At 37.7% G+C, this 24,969-nt stretch overlaps 1 protein-coding gene across 2 annotated transcripts; it reads right to left on the bottom strand.

Moving 5' to 3' along the window:
• Positions 1 to 663: 663 nt before the first annotated feature.
• Positions 664 to 22,623, bottom strand: b3gnt2b (UDP-GlcNAc:betaGal beta-1,3-N-acetylglucosaminyltransferase 2b). Of its 2 annotated transcripts, XM_008428904.3 has the most exons (4): positions 22,227 to 22,623; positions 11,035 to 11,185; positions 5,787 to 5,867; positions 664 to 4,433 (listed from the first exon to the last, which is right to left on the bottom strand). In XM_008428904.3, the coding sequence occupies exon 4, from the start codon at positions 4,408 to 4,410 to the stop codon at positions 3,217 to 3,219; it is 1,194 nt and encodes a 397-aa protein (XP_008427126.2). In that variant the 5' UTR covers positions 4,411 to 4,433; positions 5,787 to 5,867; positions 11,035 to 11,185; positions 22,227 to 22,623; the 3' UTR covers positions 664 to 3,216. The 2 variants fall into 2 exon arrangements, with proteins under 2 accessions (XP_008427126.2, XP_008427124.2); XM_008428902.3 differs by lacking the exon at positions 5,787 to 5,867 and having other exon boundaries at positions 22,227 to 22,621.
• Between the last annotated feature and the right edge of the window lie 2,346 nt (positions 22,624 to 24,969).

The following is a 24,969-nucleotide window of genomic DNA, read 5'->3' as shown; positions in this document are numbered from 1 at the left end:
TTGGGGCTTTGCGCCATCTAACTGTGCTTATAAGATTTATCCATTCCTTTGATGCTCTATTCATTGCTTTCACAAATCCGTCCTGATCAACAAAATTAAGCTATTTTTACCATTTTTTTTTTGTTTTTTGCCAAGATGCATTTTAATGTCAAAATGACATGTACCACAAAATAAGTCATTATACAAGTATCAATTCCTTCAAGTCAGTATTTAGATTCACATATTCATACAGTTGTCCCGAATGGACATGTCTTAGTCATATCTGGAGACTGCAATTTTATCCCATTCTGCTGAAGTCCTGCTTAAAATTAGCTATGTGATTGAGGGCTTTGACTGAGCCACTCCAGAACACCCTCTTTGTTGTCCTGAAACAATTTCTGTGTAGTTTCACCTTGGTTATCGTCTTGCTGGAAAATAAGTGTTCTCTGGAGCCGTAGTTGTCCATATTTTTTCTCCATGTTCATTTTTTTGGGGTCATTTTGTAGAAATCAGACTGCTGAATAATCTGGTACAGAGCAAGTGGGACAGTTTGGAAGCACTTGGCAAAGAGCTGAATTATTGAAGTGTTAAAGTTTTGCTATAAAGCAGAAGAACATTTACTAGTTGGGAAGCTTTCATAGGTTTTATATTCACAATTTATTTATTTTAAATAACAGATCACCATACAAAAAAAATACCTTTATTTAAAATTAAATAATTTGCTTAAAACAAGCTTAATTAATGGAACTGAAGAACATCCTCACACATACAGTACAAGTACATCTGGTTGGGTGATCATTTTGGACTTATGTGCGGTTTCGACTGTGTGACAAGTAAAAAACATTTGGGTTTTAGAAAAGCAAGCATGATGTGAGAACTCTTTAGTTTGGAAACATTTAAGTGGATTATCTGAAGTGAGTCTGAGGAAAAAGAAAGAGGGCAACTGTAAGCGTTACACAACAGAAGGTAAAAGCAAGATGTAATCCAACTAGAGAGCATGAAAAAAACCCAGAACATAGTCAAAGAAATTAGCTAAAATGTATGAATAGGACCCCAAGTAAACATGTCAAGTAGCCACCGACTGTGTTCTGAGAGAATTTAACCAATTACTGATTAAAGAAAACGATTAAAAAGGTGTTTTTACTTGTATTTAAACTATTTTTAAAGTACGAATTGAGTGGCTGTTGATTCTTTAGCTCGTTTTAGTGTTGTTTAATATTTTAAAGTAGACAGAGACAAAGACAATCACAGATGACTGCTGGGTGGGGATTCTAAGAAGCAACAGAGTGAATATGTGCTCTGATGTTAAAAACAAAACCATTTCTAATCTAGAGACATCAGTTTGCGTACAAAGCATTGACAAGCCTGAGTTTATCACCCTGACCAGCAGGGAGAGCTTCTTTAACGGAAAATAATGTGAGGTTTGACCAGATAGGATCAGCTTCAGACTAAAAATGACATTTCAGACATTTTCTTTGAGAATCCTAACACTTGTATTTTCTAGAGATGTGCCGATCAGGTTTTTTCCTGCCGATTCCGATCACCCATGAGGGCCGATCACCGATACAGATTATTTTTTTTAGAGATTATTTGTCTCATGTTAGGACAGCGAAAGTTTTAATACGCATGTAAAATGTATTTTTTTAAGTTATACACTGCAGCTTTAAGCAGAGGTTCGGTGTGAGAGTCACTACCAGGTGGAGCAGAAGCGGCGCTCCGTCTGTGAAATATTACTACCTGTAGCGCGTAGCAGCGGTTCAACAGCGAGAGCAGAACCAGCGTCTTACATCGCAGCTCGAAGACTTAAATAATTTTGCGGGTTATTTGTTTAGCTTTCTGGCCGTCATGCTAATAATCCGGGTGAGTGTTTGTAGCTGTGCGCTGCTTTACCTGCTATCTGATCCTCCATATGTCTTTTTTACTGCAGTGAGCCTCGATGTAGCCAAACTCCGTCAAGTATGGCATTGTTTTTATGCCATATTAGATTCGTCGTGTTGATGCATTTTGACATGCTTCACCCCACGTGCTTCACGCAAACTTCCCCATTCACTCAGTGCGTTATAGTTCCACATCGCTTAGGATTTGAGATGCAGGTGATCCATCTGAGTGATCGGCAACAAGAGACTGTGATCGGAGACCACCGATCATGCACTTGTTCATGGAAATCGATCGATTATGATCGGTGTCCGATCGATCGGCACACCTCTAGTATTTTCATTTACATTTTGTGCACAGTGCATTTCTTCTACTTTTCATATAGCTGTAATGAACATAAGACAAAATGCAGCTATCCTTAAAAAAAAGTGAAAACATAAAAATAAAAAAATAAAAATCAACTAGTAAACATTTCAGCATCAGCTTTGTGATGGGATGGAAACGTAACGTTTGATGTTTTGTTGTCAAGACATTCTGGTGGGAAGATTTAGCAATGATTATCGACTCATAATAAATAAAAACCTAATCTTCAATAAAATTCACATCCAGGTTTTTTTTAACCCTTGGATTTCTCCAGCTCACCTTCCGTCCTGCTGAGCGAAACAGAACCAGGCCACCATTTTATCCAGAGACCCAGTCTGCTGTAACACAACATCCACAAAAAAACACATGAAAGCAAAGTATCTCTAGTACAGACAATGTGAAACAGCTATGGATTTCTGTAACACCACTCTTTCCGATCAGATAAGCGACTCATTTAAAAAGACATACTAATAAAAGTCATGCTGAAGCTCTGCTTGGAGTGTCGCATGTAAATACTTCAGGGAGGATGATGGGAATAGCAGCACAGTTTAAGCCTCAAGGAAATAAAAACAAACAAAAAAACCTACAAAGTATTGCCCGGGATCGCCTTTTCTAGCCGGTGAACCCGGTTGTTTGGCGCTTTTTTCACCGATACCTCTTTTAACTTTCTATCTGAGTAAGAGGGATGATGTTATGTTATTCTCTACATTAATACAGCAATGAGACCCTCCATTGTGGAGTTGACAGTGTTTAAGCAGTATAAAGCCTTTATAAATAGCCGTGACATAAATATCCATTTTTGAAGACATTCACTTTGAAAGAAGCCAAGCCTGTTGAATTAGCTCGAGGAAGTCAAAATAATATCTTACTTTCCCACAGCTTTATGTAGTCTTATTAAAGCTGCAAACTTTTAAGTCATGACTCTGCTAAAAAAACAAAAAAACAAAAACATGCCACTTTTTGGGGTCAAACCGAGCCAACTGGGTCCCATCGGTCTGATCACTGGCAGGTGATGTCAGGTCGATTGAGCCAGGACCAGATCTGGATCATCTCCTGCGGCGTCCTAGGGTGAACCAGCATCAGGCTCTTGTACACGCACGGGTTCGACCGGTACTTCTCCTCTATGTTAAAGGTCCGGAATCCTTTGTGCTTGTCCGGTGCGAGCCCCAGCTTCCGGAGGCACATTCCGGTGTAGACGTCGTCGATGGGGTAGAGTACCACGTGTTGCGAAACGTTATGCAGGCGGGCGGCGAGGTCTCCGGAGTAAAGGTAGCCCCCTCCTCCTGCGTATGGCGGGTACGTTCCGGTGTACATGCTCTCTGGGATGAAGTACTTGACCTTCTTGTCCCGGTGGGGCCCCGCATTGGTGATCACGTCACCCACAAACAGGTCCCTGGCTTTGGGTTCTGATAGGCCCTTGAGAAAGCCCAGGATACGGTAGGTGTTGACAAAGACGTCATCGTCACCCTTGAAGATGTAGCGGGCACCAGGGCAACGGGTCTGGATCCACTCCAAGAAGAGGAGCTCCTTGACCGTCAGGTTAAAGAAGGAGTCTCTAAAGTCCCACTGCACTAAGTCTTTGTGTCGTCGGCTCTCATATTGCAGCATCTCAGACAGATCTGGGTGGTGGTCAACGGCTGTGGCGTTCCCCAGAAGGAAGATGGTGACCACCGTCATGTTGGCGACAATGCCTGCCGAGCCCCAGGATTGGCGGATGGCCTGGCGTCGGTCAAAGTGCGGCGCCAGGGACTTGACGGCGAGGAGCAGAAAAGGGGGGTCATTACAGATGTCCGGCTGGTCCATGAGGACGGGGTAGGACCGGCAGCGCATGTAGAGCAGAAAGTCCTTGAAGCGGTTCGGTAAAGAATTGTAGTCTTTAACCTGAGTTCTGACCCTGAGGTTGGGCTGGCAGGGGTCGGAAGGTAAACTGGTGTCGTTCAGCCAGTCGGGCAAGTCTGCAATGCTGGAGTTCAAGGTGAAGATGGGATTGTGCTGAAGGTCCATGATCTGCTGCTGGCGGTTCCAGTAGGGGGAGCTCGGGGCCAGCTTGGTCCAGAATGAATCGGTGGGAACAGTGGGTTTCCGACGGCCATCTTTGTCTGTGCTGCTGTTACGGGAGATGAGGATGAAGATAAAGAGGTTGACCATCGTCAGTGTCACCATAAGCTTTAGGTTCCAACGCAGCAACGCCATGGCAGTCTTCCACCAGACACCACCTACAGAGACGGGAACAGAACTGTGATCAGTTGGGGAAAACTTGCAACATCAAAGAACTGTTTAGTTTCAAGAAGAAAATGTAAGCAACTTCAATGTATAAAAAGGCATATGATGGGAAAGCAAAATGTACAAACTACACATTTTCTCTTCCTACTCCAACAACTCTCCTGGGGTCTTGAGAAATTAGATGGACCCCACAAGATTTCTACTCATTTACAAACAAGATTTCTACTCTTTTACAAGGTTTTTTTTATGTGGTTTTGGGAACTGACAGACTGATGCTTGCCCAGCCTCCCCTATCCTACCATGACAAAAGACTTTAGGAGGGTTAAATACAAGACCGGTAGCTTGGGGGTTTGAAAATCATGTCTTCCGAAACTCAAGAAATTGCTTCTTCAGAATTTAAAGACATATGAAGAATAACTCAATGTGTTCTCTTCCAGGAAACAAGCCAATATATGCCTGAAAATTTTAAAATTTAATATTTAGCATTTTAGAGGCTACAAAGTCAATTGTTACAGCACATTTACAAAAATAAAAAAGTAGACTGGCTGCAGCTGTTGGCCTGTCGCAGTAGTTCTGCTTTGGTTATTCAAAATATCTTCCTGTTTTTTGTTCTTTAAAAAATTAAAGTTTACAAATTTCTTCAAAATGACAAGTAGATATTCTGTACACAAAACATTTGTGAAATTAATTCATCCCTCACTTATACTATAAACAACATGATTTTTGCATCATCATCGCTGATTTTGCCCAGCCCTTTTATCCTCTCTTCTTTTTCCCTTTTTCTGCATTATTCTTTCCTTCCCATCCCATGCAGTTCCTGTATGCAATATAACAAAATTCACCTGGTAAAAATAAATTATTTACTATTAATTGATCCATTGTACGTCTACATTTGCCTACCTCTCAGATAATTTATTTTATATTGTTATTTTATTCATTATTACTTATTTAATTGCTCCACATACTGATGTCATTTGTATCACCATTATTGCTTATACACTCTTGCACACAGTTAATATTCATTCATTAAAACACAACATTTTCTGTTTCTTTTACCCATACACTGTATCTTGTACTGTAATGTACAATAAATCTATAAAAAATAAATAAATAAAAGTTTACAGATTTTTAAGTGAGTGAACTTGCATGATATTTGAAAAAGGTCTCAAAACAACATCATTGTTTACCAGAAATATTGCATTCAGGCAACTTTTTCCATAAGACCTGTTTGAAATGGAAATATCTTTTATTCAGTTAATTATTTTTTGGGTATTAAGACACATCTGGTTCCATGTTCGCTATAAACTGAAAGCAGAATGACAGCTGCACGTTATCACAATGCTTGCCTGGTTGTTCTGCGTCTCTGTTGGCACCTGTGAAGGACTGGCGATGAATCAAGGGTGTACCCTGCCTATCCCTTACTGAACCTATGAGATAGAGAACAGCCCAGCCTAATGGTGAGTTCACACCAAACGCGTTTTGAGCGTCAGGCGCATCTGGTTTACATTCAAAGTCTATGTGGAGGTGTATCGAGGGCCGTTGCGGCACGTTTCGAGTGTCTAGCGCAGGGCAATTTGAACCATTTGGAGCACATCAAACTTGTCCGACGCTCCACATAGACTTTGAATGTAAACCAGACGCGCCCAATGCTCAAAACGCGTTTGGTGTGAACGCACCAAAAGTGCACAAGCGTCAACCTTAAAGAGTCAGACGCGTTTTTGACACACATGGCGCGTTTGGTGTGAACGCATCATAATAGAGTTCAGAACAGCTGTTGCGACAGAAACATCCAGTCCCAGGGTCATGTTATCACAGTTTGGTGGAATATAACTGAGTGACTAAAAGTGCTGTCATGCTTCAGAATCGCCTTATTGCACATCAGCTCCTCAGAATCACTCATTTGTTGATTGTGTAATGCAGAAAGTCATGAAAGACTACATCAGATTTGTTTGGAAGAAAAAGATTTAACCAGGACTTTTTGTTGCTTTTACACTCACAACTAAACTTCATTACAGGAAATGCTCATTTACAGCTAAATCCAGAAGGTCACATATTCCAAATAAAAACATCCTTAGATTTTACCAAACTGCTATTGTTTGTGATCAGAATGACTAAAATAATTTCTATTTGCAAAATGCCACAATAATGAAAATCAAGAAAACAGAATTCCAGGAAACTATTGAGAGAAGCTTGTGGAAGGAAACTCAAAACATCTGACCCAAGTCACACAGTGACCCAAGCACTGTGTGACATTAATATATAAATTTGACATATTCTCTCATTATTGTTGCAATTGGCAAATAAAAATTATTTTGGTCATTTAACTCGGAGGTTCCCAAACTGTGGGGCGCACCGGCGTGCCATTGCAGGGGGGGCGCGGGAAGCTGTCTTGATGAAAAAACAAACAAACAAAAAATGAATGCTGTATGGCTGGGTTTTTACCTTAGAATGGCAAATTCTCTGTTATTCCTCTGTCAATTTGATACAGTAGGGGCTTCCACACTTCCCATTATCTGTGTCCTCTGTCACTTTGATCAGCAGTTAAAACGGTTTAATCCGTTGTTAACATGTCGTAACCTGGTTTTCCGAGTCGCCTTTAAACGCAACATGAGCGCTATGACGCTCGCACTAGGTTTACACCTGTGCGGCAGTGAAGGAGATCTGCTGCTGCTGTACAGAGCTACGCAGGTGTGTGTTAGAATCATGGCAGCAAAATGCAAAGGACTTTTCACAATTTTTCCCCCCAAACTAACCAACTGAGTTGAGTAAAACTGTTGGATGCAGGTAATGTTAGCTAAAAGATGACTAGCTAATATCAATACATCACCTTAAGCTTGTTAACAAGTAGCTTGTAGGCTACTGGTGGTGTTGTCTATGTTCAGCTACAATTCATTTTGCTCCCAAAAAAGTTGATCCTCCCTCCCCTTGTTCGTCTGGAGCCGGGGCTGAGTATAACAGGGAGTCTCTAAGAATCCTCCCCTCACCCCCTTCGCTCACACACATCGTTCAACCAGGCAGCTATTTGTAAGCCATAGGGGAGCCCAGAAATAGTTTGGAAACCACTGGGGGGGCCGAGGAGAAAAAGTTTGGGAACCACTGATTTAACTTAAGTTAAATCAGAACAAACTTTTCTTGATATAGGTTGGACAGTGAGATAAAAAAACCCCCCAAAAAACTGTGTTTTTATTTTTTGGATGTAAACTTCTGGTTTCAGCTGTAGCTTATTTTAACATCAACATCTTCTGGCTCTTCTGCTTGGCAATCAAGGCGATCGGAAAGCACTCTAGAGCTACGCTAGCATTAGCTTCTTTCTCAAATAGACTTTAGTGGGGTGGTGTAAACCTGTTTTACTAAACCAAAAGTGAGTTAACACTATCTGTTCATTTAGCCCCTAATGCTTCCTTATTCCCCCGATCATTTGGTTTCCAAAGATGTTTACACACATCTCACCTTGCAGAGAGAAAGACGTTTTTGAGAACAACTGGTCAGGCATACATGCAAAGACTAGAGGAAACAGTCCAGCGTAAAACAAAAACCAGTCAGTTTTCTTGTAATTTATCTTAAAAATAATCACAGCTCAAGTCATTTTAGGGAGAATTGTGACGATCCAGCAATAAAGTTCCTGCAGGTTTTATTTTGCCTTGTGCTTGCTACATTTCCACACAAAGCAATATTAACTCTTTATGGAAGCAAAATATTTAAAATGGCCAAAATGGTTAGAATTTAGACTCTGTCATGCAAACGAAGACAGAAAAAGAATGCAAGCTATACACAAATAATAATAAAAAATACACACAAAAAACTGTCATTTAATCATTTCAGATTTTTGGACTACAAACTAGGGCTGTGACGAACAATTTAGTAATAGATTATTCTGATTAATAATTCTGAATTTTTTTTTTCATTTAACCACTTAAAAAATATAAAAACATTTTTTTAAATCAAATATTAGAAATACAATCAAATTAAAAGTAACATTTTAAATAGGAAAAAAAATTATTGTCCAAAATACAATATAGGATTTTATTTAGTAAATTTGAACCAGATGAAAATACTTACAAACATCTTAAACACAAAATACGTCTTGTACAGTTTTGGCTTCATTACCATTTCTTTGTTTTTTCAACAAATTACATTTTTGAGTCTGTATGCTCCAATTAATTAATCTATTACTAAAATTGTTGATGATTAATCAATTACTAAGTTAGTTGATTAATCAGATTAATCGTGATGAATTGATAATTGAAATACTCTTTTTAGCCCTACTACAGAATTTTTTAAAATGTCGTTATAAACATGACTATGGGAACTTCAACACATTTCAAACTGAAAGAAAAACTGCAAATATTTCAATATGGTCGGAAGAAAAAGCATTAGATTGGAAAACCTTCAGAATATTGAAACTGAAGGAAGTCTACCAATAGCAACCTAATCTTTCAAACTAGCTAATCTAAAACTGGCCTACATTTAATATACAGTAATCTTATATACACAAACTGCTCTCTAGTTTAATAATAATATATAAAAAAATACTAAATAGAGAGTTAGACCAATAAAAATGAACCAGTGGGTTCACCATCTTCTGACCCACTGCCTGAATACTTCCTGCCTGTGTATTATGTTGCACTCTCAGATCCTAGCAACAACTGTGCACTGCTTTCTCTCCATTCTCCTCTCCGTGCCTCATCCAGCCCATCTTTCTGCATGGCACTTTCTCCCCTTGATTTTCACTCAAATATAATATGACTGGAAAAATATGTACAAGGGTTTAATCGGTATCAGATTACCGACGGAGACAAGCACAAACAAGCTCTCTTCTGGTGACTCATTTTCCTGTCTTTTCCTCCTGGATAATTGCGCTTTCCTGTCGAGTGCATCCCACACAGACACAAGGACTTCAGGGAAATGAGTGGGAGAGAAGGCTGCCTTGTTAATAAAAGCAAGGCTGCTGGATTACCAACATGAGAAAGTTGACATCAAAACACCAAGCATGGCTAAGCTAGAAGTTACAAACACATAAAAAAAAAAAGTGAAAAATATGAGCTCTCTCTCAAAGTGCAAATATACTTTTAAATTTCACACTTCATTACTCTTGGAGTTTAAAATAAATTTTTATTAGGAAATTCTGCAATGAACACAGTACAGATGTTTGTCACTGCTCTCCATGTCCATTTTTATTTGAGTTTATTTCAGAAAAAAATGGTCAAGCGTACAGTAAAAAATTGCTGTATTTTAGGCAAAAATGTTTCTTATTCTGATTTAAAAAGGGAATTTAATTGTTTATTTGAATCTTTTAATATATTTCTAATATTGTGTAAAGGAGGCTTAAGTGGTTAAATGAAAAATCTGGAGAATATGCCAGTTTTTTGTATCCAATTAAATGTCAGAATACTCGATTAATCAATTGCTAAAATAATTGTTAGTTGCATTCCTAATTGGTCCCCATTATTTAAAAGTGCATAGAAAAAACACCACATGTAAACATCTCTGTAGTCAAAGAAATCATCATAAAACAAACAAAATTGTTGTTCCAATGTTTTCTAAAGCAGTAAAGTAAACCCTGTATCGTTAAATATTTCACATCAAATGATCTGATGGATAAAAGATGGAAAATGTATTAGTTATAATAATCACAACAACATTTAATGGTTTAATCAAAAAGTCATAACTGGCACCGTGACTAATACAAACTAAGTATTAGTCATGCTCTAAAACGCTGGAGAGCAGCGTTGTAGAGCAGTAGAATGACTGAATCATCAGCATATTAAATGATTATCAAGACTGTCATCGACCAGAACAACCAGTCTGACAATCATTTAGAGCAGTGGTCCCCAAACTACGGCCCGCCGCCACATTTGGTCCGGCCCCCTGAACAATACCAGAGAGCATTGAGATTTTTTTTTCATATATTGTATTTTCCGGTTTATATGTGGATTTTTCTTCAACCACCAGGGGGCTCTTTAGCAGTAAGTGTGTCCTGTAAAAACCAGCATCATCAAATCTTCTAAGAATTTATAGTTCTTTAAACAATTACAAATTCTGCAGAAATATTAGTCAATTACATGACTAATAATTAAACATTATTTACAGTTCGACCTTCCTGGGAATGTTTTCTGCTTTAGCTGCTTGTTAAGATCTAAAAGGAAACTAAACAAGCCAAATAATCAATTGTTACAATAATTTCCATTGATGGTGTAAAAATCAACAACAACAAAAAAATCCCCTCATTGTTTGTCTTTTATGCCACAGGTTAAACAAAAACAGGGGATAATAAAATCACCCGTTTGTGGTCGTTTTATAGACGCGTCACCAACAAATCACTTCATGCTACGATCAGTTTGAATGCAGACAGGAGCTTCAGAGACCAGGCATCGCACCTGTGTGTGTGTGTGTGTGTGTGCAGGGTGTGGGGCACTGGGGAACAATGGCAGGTTGAAGACTTGTTTGTCTTTGAGCATCACTGAGCAAACACCTGAGCTTCCCTTTTATCAGTAAATAATGCCCTCCCGGTATTAATGTTCAGATTTAAATTAACTTTAGGAAACACCTGTTCTGTCAAAGAGATCCATTAACATACACAGCGAGTGATCTTACCAGTGCAGGTGAGTGTGCCTCTTCAACTGGCGTTGTCTTGGCGTTTAGTCTCAGCTGTCTTACCCCATGCTTATCTCCGCCCTCTGGGAACAAGAGCCAATGGGGAAAAAGGGTAGGGAGGTTGGGAAGGACCTGACGATGAGGATTAAACCTAAAAACGCAAACAAAATAAAATTAGTTTTGCAAACTACCTTATTTTGCATTTATTCTATTCATTTATGTTTTAGCAAAGTCTCCGGACAGAATTAAAATACGATACGGTTTATCAGCGTTAATCTTTAGAGCAAAGGTGTTCAAAGTGGAGTCTGAGGGCCTTTTGTGGCCCCTGGCCTGATTTTGTGTGGCTCCCCAAACCACAATTCAAGATTGAATTAAAGTTCACCCTTAATGTATGTTAGTATAGAATTTGTTAGCGGGTCTTAGGCCTGTCACAATACATTTTGCTGGACGATAAATTGTCCCAGAAGTTATTGCGATAAATGATGTTTTGAAACTATTTTCAATGATGGTATAATAATGCAAGTACACCCTCTCAAAGATCAATAAACTATTATTTCTCAGGAACATTTAACACTGGAACTGGAAGACATTTTTAAATATCTAAAATAAACAAATCAACCAGTTCAAGAAATTAATTATGAAGTCTGTAAAGAAAATTGTCCTTGAGAAAGGGGCTAATTAGGATCAATCCACCAGTCTGAAGATGTGGTGGTAGAGAGAGAGAGACACAAAATCATGAGAATGGAAATTATCGAGCTTGTTTTGATTTGTCATAGATTAATTTATTTATTGATTTATTGCTTACTGTGACAGGCTTAGCAGGCATTGACCATTTTTTGACCATCCCAACCTGGAGGGCACATTAGATAGCCATTGATCATTTCCATTTAACATAATCAGCTCTAGCCAGGATGTTCTCTCTGGGTGGAGACGCTGCTCTAATCTTCCATCTTAATTGTTGAAAATCAGATTTCTTGTATGCAAAATTAAATCAATATACTGCAGAAGTCTCTCCATATGTGGGTAAACATCCCGACAGCTTGCCAGCACATACAGGCAGCAGGAAGACAAAAACCTATCAAAATCTTACATTACACAGCAGATCCATAATCTGAAACAGACACGACTCGCAATGTTGTACAACGTGTTATTGGAGTGAAAAGATTGATTGTTGCATTTAATAGAAACAGTGTCTCAGGTGCTCTTCTCAAAACGGAGAGCAGACTTCTCAGGTCTAATAAACGTTCCCATTCATTTTCAATTGTTCATAGAGTCGTATTTTTCACTGAAGGGTAGAGCTGTTTCTGAGTTTCACTTCTTTAGTCATGTTAATGCAGATCTGCAGCGATTTTAGTATATTTATCCAAACAATTTGGGATCTTTAGATCAAACTTTTGACATTTTCTCTAAAGCATGCCCACAGTACAAACCCCAAACACCGAGATGCAGCTATGAATACAATGAAGTTCACATAACGCTTATTCACACTAAATTTAGTCTATGCACTTTACGAAAAAGGTCAATTTAATCTAATAATGAATATAGCTGCATATTTAATACATACACTTCAATTTAATCTAGGTTCTCATATTTGTGATGGCAACAAAAAAAAAGGTATTTTAAGTAGGTAGGTAATTCGTGATTCATTCTCTCTTTCCATTTTCTATTGATATCCACAAATAAAAAAAAGAAAAATAATTATATCTTTTTTAATCTTATACAAAAAAATCTTTTCAATTTTAGTCTGAAGTCAAAAGTATGAAATGGAAAAATGAACAGCAGGACCGACTTTGATTCAAACATTTCATTGCTCAGGTTTACATGACCGGGTTTTACTTGCTCTCCCCACCCCCTCCAGGCTAAGCTTTGTTTACTTTCTGTAGGTTTTTCTTTTTGACACCAGGAACATTGGCAGTAAAGACGGACTAAGCTAGGTTTATAGCTTACTAGTCTGCTGGTCTCAAACGCTATTAATCTGAAATTAGATTCCTCCCCATGCACCTTTGATTTTTTGTAGCTTAACCAAAGTTAAGTTGCAAAACTTAATTTTGCAACAGCCGACCATGTGCCTTAGTTTTCAGGGGAAAAACGCTGCATGTTCTTGGTGTGCAATATTTCATGTCAACAGCAGGTAGTACATATGTTTGCCTTCACTAGAGAATGTTATTTGAGATCCTAGTTTGCCATGCGTTTTGGTTATTGTGGGTCCCCATCAGCATCACAGCAAAAAAAGCATCTTTAAGAAACCGAGGTGAAGGAAACAAACAGAAAAACTAAAGCAAACAAGCTCATACTGCCCTCAGTTGTATGAGGGTTGCAGATAAGGCAGCACTAGTTCTGAGGCCTGAACACTTTGCTGGAACAAGTTCAGCTTTTGCAGAGTGAAGATAAAGCACGCCTAACCAGCCACAGGAACCAAACAGTCATGCAACTTCAACTTAGGCCCGTCACGATAACAAATTTTGCTGAGCGATTGACTAAAAAATTATTGCAATAAACGCTAATATTTTTTCAAGACCTTTTGACATTGATTTAATGGAAATAACGTAATAATGCATGCTATTTCCTGCCATAGATAGATACACTTTATTTTCAAAAGAACACAACACTGGAACTGATAAACTAAATAAACAAAAACAAAAATAAAATGGATGCTTAGTCTCCATTAACAAAAAACGTACTTAAAAAAAACTAAACAACATAAAGCCAAAGTGGAAATAAATACTGCATTCAACCAAAAGAGTGCAGATTATGAAGTCTGTATACTATATTGCCCTTCAGTAATCACTAGATTTAAATAGAGAAGATGGGCACATCCGACTACATAATGCAGTAGTTCCCACTACAATTTTTTTTTGCCTCCATTTTCCCCTTGTCAATCTTAGGACGTTGGCCGATCTAAGATTGTTGCTGGTGATTTTGTTCCGATCTAAATCAGGGGTTGTCCCCGACTTGAAGCTTAACGCCGAATGGACTAATGTGACAGGTAGCCAATCAGAAAGCGCGGATTCTCCTCCGTGCTTTTTGAGGGGAAATTACAGAGAGGAATCCCAAACAGCTGACACGGTGCAACCCTAAGTCCAGCAGACATTGGAGATATGTGGAAACATTAATATTTATTCAACATTTTGTGCAAAGTATATAGAAATGACAAGGGGAGGAGTTGGAGCCAAATTGCTACCTCACTTGATAAATCCGGTGACTTTTCAGCTGTTCTTCGTTAACGTGACATAAATAGGTAATAATGATTTTCATTCAGTCATGACTTTATGCTGACTCTAGCCACATACATCACAGGTAGATTCTAGTAAAGCATTGACTAATGCCTGATTTTAAAATTATTTAACTGGACTTGTAGTCATTATTTTGTGCCCATGTGGCTGGACACCACATGGCACGATCGAACCCGATCGAACCGTTATATATAGGATTTCTGTCAGATAATGTGTGGTTTCTCAGGTTTTGGAAATGGGCCGACAAGTCGTGTAGTGTGCGCTGGACATTACACTAAGGAAATGAGGAAGGGAGGGTCAGTGGAGAGCACTGGAGTTGAGCCTTTTTTCAATCAGTGTCATCAACAGAAAGAAAAAACGGCAGGAAGAAACGATAAAGCCGATAATTAATATGAGGTCGATAGGTTTAATTTATCGTGCGATTAATTGATTTATTGTTTATCGTGACAGGCCTACTTCAACTGCACTAAAATTTTTGAGAAATTATTGACCATGAGGGCAAAGAGTTCAAATTGTTAAAACTTTTTGGTTTAATATTCAACTCTGCCTCTGCAGATCTTCTCCATATCCAACAAGCTCCAACTGGGGTAATAGGCATCAAGCTCCGGTTTGTAGTTAACTTTGTGTTTCTCCCATGTGTTGTGAGACATTGTTTCTAGGTACCTGACAGCAGAGATTAGTAGCTGGATCTCTATTCAAATTTTTTTTGCAAATTTCTTTCAAGCTATTAGCAAATAAGCAAAATCAAGGGGAAGTGTGCAATACAAGCAACAAATAGTTGTTTTCATTTGACAACAAGACTGCAAAAATGGAAAGTAAGTTGACTTTAAACATTGAAAACCATGCAGTTTTTTGGCCACTCACCCATTACTGATCTTTAAAAAGTTTGACCTGCACTAACTTTAGCCCATACCAATTTTTTGTCTGAAATGTCGCTAAATCTAGCATGAAAGTCGCTAAGTTGACTATTGTTTACTGACAATGTGCAGACATCACCTGGCCTGTCAGTCAAACATCTCTCACAGGAGAGCAGAAACGTACAGTGGTTGATTTTTAGACTTTTGGTGAGGTAAATAAGATTGGAGGATAAAAATTGGCTTCACATGCAAGGATCAGCCGATCACCAATCACCCAAAATTAGGGAAATCAGCTCCAATAATAATATCTAGTAGCAGTTATTTGATAATGGCCACCATTTATTTTTGTAATTTTTGTTTACTAGCAATTATCATAAGATGCTTCCCAACATTTCTAGCAATTATCATAAGATGCTTCCCAACATTGTGCATACAGCAAAGTTGCGTAGAGAAAAGCAAATGGCCCAAGGACAGACACCTGACGTTAAAGTTAAAACATGCAAAAGTAAGCAAAGTGTCTTCATTTACATACAACCAAGCAGAAAACAAAGAGCTTTTGATTATTGCGTCAGTATCCTGAGCTTTAAATATAGGCAGATTTTCTCTCTCTCCCTCTCCGTTTTTTTTTTTTATAAATCACTCATCTAAAGAGCATCTATTTTTATTTTACTGATTTACTTCAAATGGTCTACTTCTAAAATTACACATTGAACTTTAGACTGACATCCTCCATTGCCATGAGGAAAAAAAACCAAAACAACATTGCCACCAAATTGTGAAAAAAAATTCAAAATCTGAAGCACTGCTGACAACTTTGCATATCCGAAAGATGTCTAAAAATTAAATGCAAAAAGAAACTATAATTGGTCGCATAAAAAAAAACAAACAAAAAAAAACTGAGTGGTTACATTATTTAAATCAAAATATTAGATGATCCAAGTCAAAATTAGAAAGAACAAAAGCCTAGAGAATGTGCTTGAGAACAATTTTAATTTATTTAAACTACCAGTCCTGCCTTCCCTTATACAAACGCATGAGATTGTGATTAATAAAGAGGTATTTTGAGCATTAGTTGGGAGCGGGAGTGGTCAGAGGAGGATAGAGTTTTAGTTTTAGTGAATAATAGTGACATGGTGCAAAGTCAAGAGCTCCATAAATAGCCTGAAGGCTGCAAGTGAAGAGGGGATAACTGTGATAGAGTCTGGCCAACAAACATCTACAGTAAAACAACAGTATTCACAAAGAACTAAATGTCTGCTTTAGCTTTCATCAGACAAGTGGGATTAATTACCATGTTTATTCACTTTGTCTTTATTGGACAGGAAGCCACAAAACACAGGAACAGCTGTTTAGGTTAGAAACTATTTGACTTCATCCTCTACATTTAATCATCTTCTTTATATTTGTTTCAAAGTAACCGGATGTTCTAATTAGGTGAGGGAGGAATAAATTAAAGCGACCTATTTCATCACAAAATAGTGATGAAAGAAACATGCAGTCACCAATGACGGCACTTCAATGCACATCACCCTGAAATAGAAAGGAATTTCTCATTATCAACAAATACTTGTGACTCTGACTCGCCACTCTAAAGGTCACCTCTCCCTTTGCTATGACTCATTTATTTGCCCTCAACACAATTTAACCCTAAAACAGACAGTGGTAAACCATGTCGACACAAGTCATCGTTTTACGAATAAACCCGAGTTAACTCGAGCAAAATTAGTCAAAATCAATTAACCGAGGTTTAAATAGACAAAAACAAACCAAAAAAGAAAAGCAGAAACACATAACAGAGGTGTGAGCTTGATTTTTCCAAAATTGGAAACTGATTGAATATTTCTGATCAAACTAGTTCTATTGAAAGAAACTTTGGTAACACTTTATTTGAAGGGGTGTGCATAAGACTGACATTACACTGCAATAAACATGACTTAACACCTGTCAAGAACATAAAGAAATCTCTATGAATGTCTATGACTGTTGTCATAAAGTATCATTCGGTAAATAATGACACCTTTAATGCAAAGTGGCTCTAAAACCTGCATTAAAAGTCCATTAAAAATGCCAACTGTGCATGATTTTGTAAATTATAATAATTTAATGCAAAGTTGGCATTTTTAATGGACTTTTAATGCAACTTTTAGAGCCACTTTGCATTATAAAAGTGTCATTATTTACCAAATGACAGCAGTCATAAACATTCATAAAGACTTCCTTATGTTCATGACAGTGTCATGTCAGTCTTATGCACACCCCTTCAAATAAAGTGTTGCCGAAACTTTTAATAGCTGAAACCTAATGTTGTGATGTTGTGGTGTCACCCTTAACAACAATGACTGACCTCAAGAGTTTGTGATAACTTAAGCCTTAACTCCAAGTCATGTTGGAGGATTTCTGAGTTTGAATGGCACGTTTATGGTCATACTTTGTGCAGTATCCAAGTTGGATTCAAGTCCAGACTTTGGCTTAGCCACTCCAAAACTGTGTTTTAGTTATTCAGATGTGTCCTTACTGCTGTGCTTTAGAGTATTTTTCCTTCTGCTTATTGAAAGTGTGATTGTGTAAACTATCATGTACTGATGGTTGAACTTTCTCCTGCAGGATTTTTTGATAGACCACAAATTCTGTATTTTCATGATATGATATTAAAAACCCCCCCAGTTTTTTGCAGTTACTCTGGTTATGGTTATGTTTTTTACAATAGTCATCATGTTTGATTATCTGAAACATTACAGAGTAGGGCTGTTGTAAACTAATATATTAGTAACCAAGTATTCTATAGATTAATCAAGTAAACGGATAAAAAATATTGATAAGATAAAATATTGGTAAATCTAGCATAACACCAGTGTTACTATCGGATATCAGCATCAGTTCAACTTTTCACATTTGAGCATTCCTAATAACTTTTCTGTAGCTTAGAAAATTAACTTGTAACAATAGCTCACTTTCTAAGTTACCCTGAAGAAATGTTTTACAAAAATCTGAAATTATATTCAATTTAATAATGAAGAGGCAGGCTCACAAATACGCTCACAAAAATGTCTATAATCCAGCTTTTAGTTTATGTACTATCTTCAGTCAATTTAATCGATGAACTCTCACCTTGCCCAAACATTTTTAACTTTAGTGTCCATGTTAGCGACAGTATTTGAATCGTTACAGCCCAATTTCAGAGTGACAAAGAACGCTAAAACAGAAAACTGTAAGGGGGCAAACACTTCAACATCACTGTAGTTATTGCAAACATACGACCACATTACCAAAAAAGGAAAAGACAGCTTCTATTTTGCAGCCCGACTGTTTTAGAACGATAAGAATGAAAAGTACAGAACAAATCAAACTTCTGTGTAAAACCAGAAACCAAAGCATGGAGTCAAACGATGCTTTCAGCCAAGCAGAACAGCAGAATGGTAACAGCTGCTTGGGTGCTTTTTAGGCTAAAGGTGTATCGAGTTGTAAAACACTGTTGTAACAAGCATCATGACGGTCACTTCCAGTAAATATTTGACGTTTCTTAGCTATAGCTTGCTGTCTATTTACTTTAGAATCAATGTCTCTGTTGGGCCTTGCAAGATTATTGCCATTGTGAGCTATTATTGGCTGAACTGGCCATGCACATCCTCAGGAACTGAGAACAGGAAGCCTGAAGCAGACTGAGGAAGAGCCTAGACATAGCTACAATTATGCAACAACCATTTATTGGTCAGGTTCTATATACTGTATTTTACTGCTCTTTCATCAACATATGCAAACCATATATCCACATGAGTTCCTCATACTTTATCTCCAGTACAGAGGACAGAGTTACGTAAACTTTAAAAAATTTATTTGCAACCATTCTGGGTGGTGTCAACATTGAATTACAGGAACATCCCTACAGAGTTATTATACATTCAGTTCCCCAAAAAGAACAATACAACAGTCAAATCCTGCACGTTTAGCCACAAAGACACATGCCCATTCAGGATGATGCAGTGCATCATGTGAACAAGTCACGCTTTTTAAAATATGAGCAAAAAGATATTTGTTTCTTGATCATACACCAACATCGTTACTGCATGCCAAGATACATTTACCTTGGTTTCACGTTAATGGGGTGATGATATCAGTTTTCAAAGCACATTATGTCACAATCAAGTAAATGTTATCTTCAGTTGTATAAATGAAGCATGAATTTGACTTGGCAACTTGATGCTGTTAAAGTGAATTTGCAGTGATCGGGACTGAAATCTGCATCACAAGTTAGCATCTGCATTTTTGTTGACTGTAAAATTGCAGAAATTTGAATTATGAAAGTAGATTTGCTTAAAGGAAACATGCCAATTTTGAAAAATAAAATTAAATAAATAAATAAATGGAAGTCTTTTGATAATATTTTTTGCCCTAGCATGACTGTATCAAAATTAGCATAGATCTCAAAACTGCTGTGGAAACACTTTAATGTCCATCACATGAGTAACGTGATCAACAACCAGAAGTCCCTACTGGCAGACGCAACAAAAAGACAGGAAGTGCTAAGACGATGATGAAGGCGCAGCATGTTTTTTTAAGATGTCACATGAACAAACTTATTCCCTTGTGATTGTTGACATTAGGGGAATATCGACAAGGTTTTGCACACATTTGTAATGGAAATGCAGCTACAGATAAACTGTCAGAGTATATATATATATATATATATATATATATATATATATATATATATAAACTAAATTAAAACAAGCCATCAAATTTAACATCCAAGAAGTCCTTTTGTGTTAACAATATTGCAGACTAATATTTTGATGGCAATTTGATACTCTGCTCTACAGGACAATCAAAAATACATGTGCACCATCTCTATTGATATTTCTAAACTGCCCTGCAGTTAATTTGCATCTGAAGCACCAAAGTCAAGCACAGCTCACTCAGCATTATTAATAGTTGACCCACCTTTGGTATTTGTGCTAATGTGTCTTTTGTAAAACTGAATCAAATGTCATGGATGCAAAAATAAATAAAAAAAAAATAGAAGAGAGTTGTGATTAAAATAATCATTCATTTCTATGCATAATGCTTAAGAAAATATATTGCCGTTTACTAACTAGCAGTTAAAAGATTATGCTGCAGTTTGCATAAACAGGGAAGTATGGATATCTGTGTTAATGAGAAAGTAAATGTAGTACAGACCTAATGAGATTTCAATATAATTGGCAGCACCCATGGGCATCACCAAGACACCCCATTTAAGAAGGACTGAAAATAATGACCTTAAAATTAGAAGAGAAATTATACATCTAAAAAATAGAGAAAATGGCAGCCTTATGTTAGAGTCATTTAGTTTAAACACTTTACACCTCAGCTGGAAACCCACTAAAGATTAGATAAGGATTTTATTTTCTACAGAGGTAATCCAAACTCAGCGCAGCAAAAAACCTGGCATTTAGCCTAAATGTCAAATATTATTCAACCTAAAACATTAGGTTGAATAATAAAATTATTCCAGCTGACAAAATGCTTCATAAGTCAGACTGTTCTAACTAAAATAGTTCTCTAAACTAAAATATAAAGTACTTGAGTGTGAGCTGTATTAGAAAGAGCATTTCTGAAAAGCCCTTTGTCAAGGTCCCATCAGTGTATACAGGTTCCAGTTCAGGGTCAACGTTTAAAGTTGACCAAAACAAAGAACATGTGCTTTCAGAAACTAATACTTCTAGTAATACATTTAATCTCACATACTCGGATTTCTACTTTCTCCAAACCGGCCACAAATAGTTAGTCAATCCTTTTATAAGACTATATTTTTTTAAGCTTTGACCTGCTCCAGGTTAACAAACAAGTCAAGAAAGTTCAATTTTTTGCATCTGGATGATTCACAAAATAAAATGTATCCGGGAGACAGAAAGGTCTTGCTCTGGACAGATTTTCCCTTTAGCATTTCTTAAACGCTAATTTTGTCCCCTACTGCTTCCATTTTACATCAACAAACAAATCATTTCATACACAACATCCTAGTACTGACTGTGTATTTCTTTGCTAAAACAAAATAGTGGTACAAAACTATGTAAAAACTTAGTAAAAATAAAATGATGCAGCAACAAAAAGACCTGCACCCTGGAAACCCCAAACCATGTGGCGGTTACTTCATATTATCAAGTTGCTTGATAATATGAAGTATTATAAGAAATACGCTTATACCCAAGTATCTAAACTGACTGAACAACAAAACATTACATGATTACTTGTACTATAAAATGAGATTTCATAGAAGGGTGACGACCTAGAGCTGACAAAAATTGTTTTGTTTTCCACTAAGCTGATTTGAACAAAAGCAACAACTGTTGCACAGTAGCTACACTTTTACACATTTGGGAGTAGTGTAAAAGAGTTTATGATGTCTAGTAACATGCAAAAAGATTCACAAAATCTACAAACTATTCATCAAAGGTTTCCTACAGAAAAACCATGAAAATGATTTTTTTGGTCCACATTCCTTTTGCTTGTTGCTCTATATGCACAGTTAGAAGTTACTCAATAACCGAGTAACTTCTAACGGTAACTGTCTTCATTTCATGCCAAACAGATACCAGGCAAAGTAGACTCAAGATGCTCGCCAAGCGTGATTATACTTCGGTCTCAGCAGTGTCACTATAGAAATGACACACACGTCCCTAAACAGAAACCTCGCAAAATGACTCATGAAATTATAGAAACTTCAATTCTTGGATTTCTAAAATAAATAAATAAATAAAGTCGAGTTAGATGATAAAGTTTATTTTTCAATCTTTGAAATGCGGCAAAAGAGAATTAGATCCCGTTTTACACCACACACTAGAAGCCAAGTCAGATGTTTTCACAGTGTGACTTCAATTTTCATCTAATCAGAGTGCTTCAAGTTTTCTTCTTTTGCCAAGTTGCAGTAATATAGCAAAACAGTGTTGATATATAACCATTAATCTTGTTTATAGATTTAGTACCTTCTGCTTACGGTAGCCCCGTTTAAAGGCTGAACTGTGAAAAACAGGTTAGCTAACTACTGTCAGTGGCGTTAAGACTCATTATAAAGTAGTCCCCAACGCTTAGAAGAGCAAAACTCGACCAATGCGGGTTAACTCACCAGGTTTCCGCCGTTGTTTATCTACAAAAAGTCTTCTAAAAATGGCGGAGGGTAAAATTAATCCATAAGTCTCTCCGCTGTCGTCTGTTGCCCTTTTTTGTGTCTCCCTGTTCCCTTCTGCTCGCCTCTCATAGATATCGGCTGGATAACGTCTGCACACCAACTTTCAGTTGTTTCAAAGGAAACGGCCGCGCGCGCTCGCGCGCACGAATGGGAGGAGCACATACACATGCGCGTGCGCGCTACCGCTAACATTTTTATGGCCTCGGGAAGCTACTGAAACTTAATACTGTTGTCCAGGTGCAGTCACTCAAAGTCAACTGACCACCACCACAGTGGAGTTTGGGTGGCCCACGGTTAAAGCATACTTATCGCTAAGGAGCTAACAACTGAATGAGCGGAAGTGTTCTAAATAGGTCAAAAATAATTTTCAAACAATAACAGATTCTGGAAACACCTTTTGTATAATCACGAGCGTCAGAGTAAGTGGGATTCGCTGCTTATTTCAGTAGCCTATTAGATTCATAAGGTATTTGAAATCTATTTTTAAGTCATGACTTCCCCCCTCTTACATTCTTGTAAGAGTCACCATGAGACCAAAATTGTGTAAGCTAAGTAGCTATGTCCTGATGTCTTGAAGAATAAATATGTCAAACTCCTCTAATGAGGTGTGTCATCTTATTTCTCAGGATAAATTCAGTCACAATATGGAGGAAATCCCTTTGAATTTTGTGTTTGGGATCTTGTTTTTATATATTATGATTCATATATCTGACCACAGGTGAAGGACAGAAAGCAGACCAGTAATCTAGTGCTTTGCGTACCTGTTTAGCTTTTTCCTCCTCATGACAGACAGAAGTAGTTCCCACATTACTCTCTCTATTGATCTGCTCCCTCCTGCCATCACCTTCTCTATCAAACAGAAGCTAATGCTAAAATGTTACAGTAAATTAAAAGCATAAAAACAGTTTAGAAAACATTTCTTGAGATTCAATACCTTGAGGGAGCAAATTCATGTTCTTGGCCATACAGAAGATCTTCGTTGAGAACAAAGAGTATAGCTGAGAACCCGCTCCAGTACAGGCTGTAGGTAAATGCTTGAAAGACATCATCAAAAAAACAGCAAAGATGAAACCATGAGGTAAAGGGCCAACGAGACAATTAGTCCAAGATGGACGTTTATTGAACGTTCAGAAACTACAGCGGCTGTGATGAGCCACAGCAAAGGTAAACAAAGACAAAACAACCCGAACAGGTGATCAGCTCAAAACCACTCGCACCTTTTTACTCTCCGTCTCTCTTAGTCATTTAAGCACACCCGTTGCCATGGCAACCGCCATGAGCCGAGCTCCTCGAGCCGAGCAGGGACCGCGTTAAAAACGTAACACTCAGTTCGTTACGCAATCATGTTTTTTCAGGCTTGATATTTATTTTGCGATCATTAATAAGCGTTCCCCCGAACACAGCGGTGGTTGATTAGTCAATTTTAAACTCCTGCTCTGCTAGTTATTTTTGATAATGGAACCGAAACGCACAGAATTGCTCAACACCTTGTAGAAACAATAATCACTGAGATTATTATTGTTGTTGGATCATTAATTTGAACACGTTTAGTTGATGTTTTATTTTATTGCTTTTTTGCTGTTGTTCTGTAATAAAGTCACGAACGTTTAGATGAGCCAAAACGTTCGTGAGGACCAGCACGTCCTCACGTGCTGCTCTCAGCGTCCTGGCGGCGTTCAGTTTGTCACCTGATGCCGAGATCGACTCAAAACCTTCCGCGATCGACGTGTTATTGGACCGCTGCTCTAGCAAAGCACGAACAGCTCAGAAACAATATGAAGTGGGGAAAAAAGCTATTTATTAACTGATTAAGTCGTGTTTTAGATTGTTTTTGAAAAACTAATCAGTCACGGTTGATTAATGGGTGAACTCACGGCTGCACAGTGAACCCATTGATTTTTTTTAACAGCAGACAGTCGCTCCCTATCCGACCGTACCCGCCTACTTTCACCCCTGGCAGTGGGTCTCAAAGCTTAGATTTGGGTTTAAAACTATTGTGTGGGACATGAAGCAATCAAGATTACTGATTTAATTTATGTTTACACCAGCAGTTTCACTTTTAGTTGTATCTGTGAAAAGATCAGTTATCTAAAATCTAATCTACTTAGACTTGGCTCCTTGATACCAGAAAGCTGATTTCCCCCTGTGTTGTAGATTTACTGTAAATCATTGACCTGCTTCTGGGCCACATTTCCAAAAGTGTAACCGCAGTAGATTCATCCATATTTATTGCAAATTAATCCATCCAGAGCTTTTGCTAGTTAGAAGAAAGGCTATAATAAAATTGGAGTATTTTGAGTCAATGCGCAGTAGAGATGTATTCTTGTGCGTGTTTTCCAGTGAGTGTCGCGGGATTTTAAAACAGCAGGAGGCCGGTCCTCTGGCCGTTTGTTGCTAATGACAGGGCAGAGACTTCAATGATCTGCTGGGTGGAATACCTCAAGCTTTTCATCTTTCTAACAAGATGCCTAAGCAAACTCTACAAACTGGAACAATGAACACCCCCACGTCTTTTGATTCATATTGAGTATAATTATAATGCACAAGCTCACTCTCAATGGCTTTACTGGAAGTTCTGCTATCACATTTAGGCCTTTCAGATAAGATTAGTGTCTTGGTGAGGCTACTGTTTGGCTAAAAGTCCATATAGGTATTTCATAAAGAAGAAAAGGTGAAATAC

The sequence above is a fragment of the Poecilia reticulata genome, chromosome 15 (genome assembly GCF_904066995.2).
Source record: "Poecilia reticulata chromosome 15, P_reticulata-male-v2, whole genome shotgun sequence".
Lineage (NCBI taxonomy): Eukaryota > Metazoa > Chordata > Actinopteri > Cyprinodontiformes > Poeciliidae > Poecilia > Poecilia reticulata.
The sequence above is the reverse complement of the archived record's forward strand: the minus strand, read 5'-3'. Positions and strand labels throughout refer to the sequence as shown.

What these genes read in the sequence shown, in the direction of transcription:
- b3gnt2b (XM_008428904.3), bottom strand. Translation starts at nt 4,410, where the DNA reads ATGGCGTTGCTGCGTTGGAACCTAAAGCTTATGGTGACACTGACGATG.